The 7144-nt window shown below is 48.9% G+C and overlaps 1 protein-coding gene across 1 annotated transcript in view; it reads right to left on the bottom strand.

The window, feature by feature from the left end:
- Window positions 1-517: 517 nt before the first annotated feature.
- LOC104624103 (kelch domain-containing protein 1-like) overlaps window positions 518-7144 on the bottom strand; it is a gene marked incomplete at its 5' end in the record, with an annotated part of 7010 nt that continues 383 nt past the window's right edge. Inside the window, 10 exons of the mRNA XM_010291380.1 lie at window positions 518-678; window positions 872-969; window positions 1635-1689; window positions 2009-2100; window positions 2425-2624; window positions 3385-3572; window positions 4048-4242; window positions 5039-5062; window positions 6062-6281; window positions 6789-6911. Coding sequence (XP_010289682.1) covers window positions 518-678; window positions 872-969; window positions 1635-1689; window positions 2009-2100; window positions 2425-2624; window positions 3385-3572; window positions 4048-4242; window positions 5039-5062; window positions 6062-6281; window positions 6789-6911 — 1356 coding nt within the window. The remainder of the gene's footprint in view (window positions 679-871; window positions 970-1634; window positions 1690-2008; window positions 2101-2424; window positions 2625-3384; window positions 3573-4047; window positions 4243-5038; window positions 5063-6061; window positions 6282-6788; window positions 6912-7144) is intronic.

Raw genomic sequence — 7144 nt, 5'->3', positions numbered from 1 at the left:
TTTTCTTAGTCCTCAGCTGCAGACTATTTCCCAAGGGACCCCAGAGTCCCTCCAAACCAGAATCCTGCCTGTACTTTCACTGCGAGGACCTTCCAATTCCTGTTCCACTCATCCCAAATTAAACGCAACACCTGAGTCACCTTCAAAGCTGAAAGCATCCCAGGAATTCCAGCCCAGAAACCTATAGGGCAAGAAGGGAAACCCAAAAGCCTGTGACTGTGTTCCTGTGCCAGCTCAGCTCAGATTCCACTGAGTGTTTTGGCACCCAAGCCCAGGTACCAAGCCTGGGAGGGAATTTCTGCCTGTCTGATGCTGTATGTCAGCTGCCCTAAGAGGGCAATACCCAAGGCCTTCAGAAAGGCTTTACAAACCTGTGATCTCTTGTGCTGAGGTAGCATTCACCTACACATAGATACTTGGACTGCCACATTGTTTGGACTCATTTATTGCCATCCATGGCTGTATTCATGCTGGTGAAGACCCCTTGCTCTTCCAGGCTCATTCTGAGTATTGTGCATTATCCTAGGTCCAGCTGGATCTGGACTGTGCTGTTGTAAAAGGTCCCGACACAGTTGGAGCCCCCAAAGACCAACACTGTGTGCAGCTGATGCTTCTCTTTGTTCTCCTTGTCCACATCCATCAGGTGGGCAGGAGTCACGTCAAGCAATGTGTGACCAGCTCGGGGCACAGAGCAGAGGTCATGGTGGATCACCGTGCTCCATGAAAGAGTATCTGAAGTAGAAAGTGGCTATCAGTATTGACAAACCCATTCCTAGTGCAAGGGATGAAGCAAATGGGCCAGACTAGGTGTTCAAAAACACCACTGCAGCCCAATAGTCACCTATGGAAGCCGGGAGGGAGAGTGACTCACCTAGGTGGAAGACAAAGGCATCCTGCAGGGCTCCCTTGGCATTGCAGCCTCCACTGATCAGAACCTTCTGGTCTGACACAGCCAGAGCTGCATGAAAACTGCAACAAAAGCAAAGCCAGAAGGTGACTAGCCTCAGTCAGCAATGGGCAGGGGTGGGTGGACTTCAGCGGGAGGCTGGGGGCTTAAGCTGCAGAATGGAAGTTAACTTCTGCTTCTCTTCTGCCCTCACTTGCTGAATAACCCTGAAAGAGCTGTTTGGTTGCCTGTGCAGGTCAGGCCACAATCAGGCCTGAAAAGCACCTCATTACCTCAGAAGGACCTATCAAAACTCCTATGTTTGCTCTATGGAGTGAGATAACAGGCTAGCTGGGCTTTGGTCTGATTTCGGTTGTTGTTCTAGTGGGCGATGGTGTCACTTTAGGAACAGCATAGAGTTTCTTCTTTTCTGTGTGTCTGTTGTACTCCAGGTACTGTGGAGACCGAACAGCAGGCGATACAGTTCTCTAGCACACGGCAGAAAACTTCCCCTAGCCAAAAGGCGTTATTTCCAGCAAGACTAAAGGGTCTGTACCCCCCACCCTACAGGCACCAGCTAGGTCAGCACAGGAATTTCTGGTCCCACAGCAGAGCAGCCATCCACTGTATTTTGACTAGTGGAACAGAGAGATGCAACTGGGCCCGATCACAAGCACCATTTAAACCTGACTTCAAAGAGAAAGGACAGAGGAAGAAGATAGCTCCTAGGTCTGCAATAGGGTCTTACCAACGTGTGGAAGGCTGTCCTGCGAGGAGGGGGACTGGTGTGTACTCCATGAAACCTGACAGCCAGGGGAAAGGCAGGTGAAATGTCCAAAAAACTCAGCCTCATAACTAGACAAAAACTTCCATACTCTCCCACATGAGCAACCTGCATTCTCTGTTACCCACCTTCTTCCAAAAAAGCATTTTTTCCCCATTCCATCCCCTCTTACCCCAGAAAGATTTAGGGTTTTTTTACCCCACAGTTTTCTATCTCCATTGCCTCGTCAGGAGTTTGTATAACGTTAATGCTACCTTCCCATCAAGAATGCCTCATTTCCCAGTCCCTGCCTTAGAACAGACCTTCCCAAGGCATCCACCTGGCATAGACTTTCTTACCCAGATCCAGGATGTGCATGTCACTGAGGTAGAGAGAATTCCTCCGACCCCCAAAAATCAGCAGCTTGTTCTTTAGTAGAGTAGCTGAATGCCTAGCCAGAGAAGCAGCAAGTGAACAGAGTATCTTCAGCAAGTTCCCAAAACTGATCTTTCAGCCTTGGCTTCTGCTATTGGGCTGGCACAGCTTCAGTCTACACCTGCCTCTACTCCCAGCCACTGCAGCCCAATGACAAAATCCCATCAGGATTCATGACAGCAGGTACTGGGAGTCACATTGCTCAAATCATATCCCTATTTTAAGGAGCAAACAGTGGAGAACAATCACCTAATATTTAGGAAATTATACTGGGCTGGGAGGGAAGGTGAGCAAATGTTTCCTGCTCTATTTTGGAGGGCTGGAATAAGAGCAGTCTCACCCAAGTCTAGGCAGAGGCTTCTCCCCTTCTGAGATGGGCTGGTACCAAATTTCATGCTCTGGATTGAAGACATAGAGCACATTGCTGCAAGGTCCAACTGCCAGTGATGCCTTTTTGGGGAAAGTTCCTCCGAAAACAAAGAGCTCCTTGCGGTAGATAGTTGCACTGTGGTAGGTGAGCACTGGCATCCTCCCTTTAGCCTGGAAAAAAGTTCAACATACGTTTGTTACGAGAAGCACATTATTTGCTGCATGACCCGTAGGAAAAGGGCCCACATCATGCAGTGAGTTCGACAAGTCTCAGTTTTCACTTCATTGGCTCCCCAGCCAGATCCTTGCCACACAGGTAGACAGTACATCCTTTGCATACTCTGCACCACCAAAATGCTCTGATGAGAGAAGGAATTCAACTTTGTACTCCAGCTCCCTCAGAAGACGACAGAGAACAGAAAGATCTCATCCAGGCTTATTCCGTAAAAGCCATCTCGTGACTTAGTCAGGAAAGAGACAGGTTGTCCTGCGCTGACAGGGCCCTCTGCAAGGGCATGACAGGCAACTAAAGAGCTCAAAGACCTGCTGTGCTCAGAGCAGTCCCTGGTTTGAGAAGACCAGCTCTTCACCTCAGAATCCAGTGCAGCTCTCAGCAGCACCATATCAAATGAGAGGCCTTTTCCCACTGCTGGTCGTACAGTACCTCCCACCCATGACCTTGGTCAGACAGCACTCTGCAGCAAACATTTTTTCACCTTGCTTCATTCATTGTAGGCACAGCCCCTGGTTTCTGTCAAGCTTGTGGCCTTTCTACATAGCCTTCTTATATCTGTCAATCCCAGCTTAGACAACCTGCAGCAACAGTGGACCAAGACTACCAGACCAAGGATACAGGCACATCAATTGCCACATTCAGGCAGGACCTGCCACCCCTCCTGTGCTTTTGTCTTGGGAGAGCTGCAGTACTTACAGTCACAAGGAGCCATTTCCAGGTGACTGTGTCCAGAATGTAGATGCCACTGTAGTCTTTGTCCTCCCTTATGCCCCCAAAGATGTAGACACGCTTGGTGTCAGGGTCGTAGGTAGCTGTGTGACCACGCAAGCATGATGGCATGGTGTTTTGTAGCTGGAAATCCACTGGAAGCCAGAAATCACTGTCTGTGGGAGCAACACCAGACAGATGGTGCAGGAGTCCAAAAAAGCTCTTGATTTCTCCAGATGTAAAGAATATGTCATAAAATCTTTACTCAATCTTTACCTTGCTCCCTTCACTTTCTGTCCTTCGATTGAGGGCTAGTGGGGACTCATACAGAAATGTTTCTGTGTAAGGAATGAAGGGGAACTAGGTGGGGAATAGTAAGGTGGAAGAGAGGTGCAGAAAGCTGCACGGCACTGGAATTGTATCTCACACTTCTCCACCAGTCATAGCACACAGACTGCAAACCACACTGTTGCTTTTACCCCTTAAAACTCACCCAACTCTTTCCAGAACTTATACCTTAGCTCCTGGAAGGCTCTCACATACAACCCCACAGCCTCTCATGGCACCCTACATTGTCAGCTCAGCTTAGTGACCGTGCTAGGAGTTGTGACACCTTTGCTGACCCCCCCCTATGCACAGACCCCTCAGTACCCCCTCCCACCTGCATGAGTCGTCCTCGAGTCCCACTGCCCCCATTGTCTTTGATAGCCCTAAAGTTCCCACCAATTTCTAGCTTCCAGAATGCATCCTTGCAGGACTGCTGATTGACACCTTCTCCACCGATCAGAACAGCTGTCCTCACATCACTGAGGCACATGGCATGGCACCACCGTGGGCTGGGACTGCCTGGGGAGGGGAGAACACAGGCCTGTGAGCCAGTCGAGACACCCCCAGCTCCCTTCCCTGCTGGGGAGAACAAGGCAGCTGAAGGCTCAGAGGGGAGAAATGGGAAGGCAAGGGCCCCAGGTCCCTTCCCTCTGGGGTTGGAAGAGAGATAGCTCCCCGAGGAAGATTTTCTGTTGGCTTTGGGAAACAAATGCTGTGCTAGGGGAGACATCACTAGCCGCGGGAGCCAGCATAGAGTCTGGCTGGATCTAGGACACATACGGGCTACTACTTCAGACAGGCTTGGATGCCTGCCACTGACTACCCATCCCCAGAAGCGATATCCCAGTTGTGCTATCCCTCTGTGTTACTCCTTGTGAGGGAGGGCTACCTGGGGACAGCTTGCTAGTGCCTAAGATGCAGCAACCAGAAGCCTGGAGCTGCTTCCAGAGATACTCCTCGTACTGCTCTTTTCCTCCTCTTTTCCTCTCCCAGGCCCTTGTGGTTGGTTGAGCAAGCTAAAAAATACTTTTTAATCAAAGTCCATTCCACATCTTACCCTTTGCCTCAAAGGGCTATGCATCCAGAGGTGTTCCCGAGATTCAGAGGGGCCACAGAAGCATATTGGAGAGCCTGACAGTACTGGAAGCCCCTATACTAAGGGTTAATTGTACATAAAGGAACAGTATATACACACAACCTACTTGTTATTCTTGATCACTGGGGAGATAAAGGATGAAGCACGAGAGGCCTGTGACATTAAAGGGAATGGCATCACTGAGACAAAATACCGAGGGTCTATGAACCAGATCCTCACCTTGCAACTCCTTCACCGCGAGATCTGCAGAGGAAACACAGAGATGGCCCCATAAAGAAAACAGCCAGCAGACACATCCTGGAAAGTGCTCAGCTCCATGGTTTAAGAGGCCTTGGCCTTCCTTCCTCCAACCCCCAGCATAAAGCTACCTCACTGCAACAAACAACATGCAGGAGCAAGAATCCTGAAGGAAGTCTCATCAGAAGAAATGCAGAAGACAAGTAACAGCAGGGCACACTTCCTTTGACTGCCATCACGCTGTCACCACTGCATTTTACCCCTCTGAATGGAAGCTCATTTCCTCCCTTTTCACACTGCCTACAGTGGAAGCAGCTTTATGATGGACCTATATTTGCCTTTGTGAGAAGCAAGCCAAGTCTCAAGAGTTCACTTCACATGGGGACCACTGAGTTATTGTCAAACATTTACACACAAACTTGGTCACCTGGAGGTGACTTGGAATTCACACTCCAGAAGCTAAAGGTTTTGTTGCCAAACCCCTTGGGAGCTACCTTCTCACCACTGAAAAGTCAGCACAATTACACTAATTATACATATATTCCTTTTCATATTCTCTATACTTTAAGAGTGACCAATATTTTCTATGGACCAAGTGGTATGCTGTTAGTAGTGGAACAAACAGACTAATGGAGAGGTTACAGAATCTCACAGGTAACTTTCTTGTGCCTCAATTTACTCTTCTGAGAAGCAAGGCTAACAATACTCGCCTTCATTTATAAAGCACTTTTGCTCATATGAAGAGACAGGTATATTATGTTATGGTACAGAGTGTTGGTACTAAGAGTATCCCATATTCTATTTCCCAACAGGCAAAAATTCACCAAGCAGTTTATCCAGGACTAAGGAGCAGTTCTTGGTATTTCACAAGCCAGGACAGACAAGCCCATCTTGCCTTGGAGGTATACAGAGAAATGGACTCGGAAGTTGTTGCCCAGCAGCGTTGACAGATCATTCAGACCTTTAGAAGACCTGTCAAATAAACCTGGAAGCTGCCAGAGTTACCTTCTTCATCGAGATCTCTCTCAGACACTGTGGGTTCAAATAAAACTTTCCTGGGCTTCTTGGGGTGGACAGGACTCTTCCTCCAGGATTCACTTGGTTCCACCTTGCCAGATGGTGGCTTCAGGGCACCAGGTACCACCAGGGTTCTCAGTGGTGGGCGGACATCCTTCCTCCCAGGCCTGGATGCTCTAGCAGTCACCTCTGAGCTTTGATTCTTAACCTGTAACAAGAGTCCCAGTGAAATCAGTCCTGAAGAAAAAGACCTGAGGCTACTGTGAGTTGCCTACTGCTGGGCCAGAGATTGGTTTCATGTGGTGACTATTTTCAGGCTCATCTTCCTATTGAGCCTTAAGGACCAGCATGTCAACAGTATCAGCTGCCAAATACATGCTGCATAATGCAGCCACCTGCTGCTATATGCCCAGTGCTCTGCTTTCAGACTGCTGCCTGCGATGGGCACAGCTAGCACAACTGTAAAGGCAGAAAGGCCATCTGTGCTAGGAGTAACCAAGAGCTGTTAAATTCAGCCCTTCCAAAGGCATTTCAACAGAGTACCACTTTCTTTAGCACAAGTGAATCTTAGGCTCCAAAATTTGCTTAGCCAGGTCTCCACTAAGAGAGTGGCAGCAAATGTTTCTGCTAGACATCAACTGAACAGCTATGAGTGAGGAAGAATATACTAAGGAGAGAGTGAAATAATGAGAGGAAGGCTCCAGGATACACATACCACAGTAGGATTCTCCAGGTCCTGGCCAAGGGGCATATCATCTGCTGGGAGCACTGGTGACTGGGTGGTCTCCGGGACAAGGAAAGGGCGGGCGGGCGTACTGCTGGAGACACCTCTGAGCAGCTGCAGCAGAAACAGTGACAGTCAGAATAAAAGGACACACTAAGTGTGCTGGCCTCCATCCACAAAGGGTCAGCAAAAAGATGTCTTGCAAGGGACAGATGCTCTTCAAGGGAATAGCCCAGCTTTCATCTCCAGCACCAACAGAATAAACATAGAAAAGCAAAGCCAGGCACTGGGAGATCCTAAATCCAAGGGCTTCAGCACAAGGTAAAACAACTGTGTAAGTACCACAC

This window comes from Phaethon lepturus, unplaced genomic scaffold, assembly GCF_000687285.1.
Source record: "Phaethon lepturus isolate BGI_N335 unplaced genomic scaffold, ASM68728v1 scaffold26787, whole genome shotgun sequence".
NCBI lineage: Eukaryota > Metazoa > Chordata > Aves > Phaethontiformes > Phaethontidae > Phaethon > Phaethon lepturus.
Note: the sequence above shows the minus strand (reverse complement) of the source record. Positions and strands in the feature narration are given on the sequence as shown.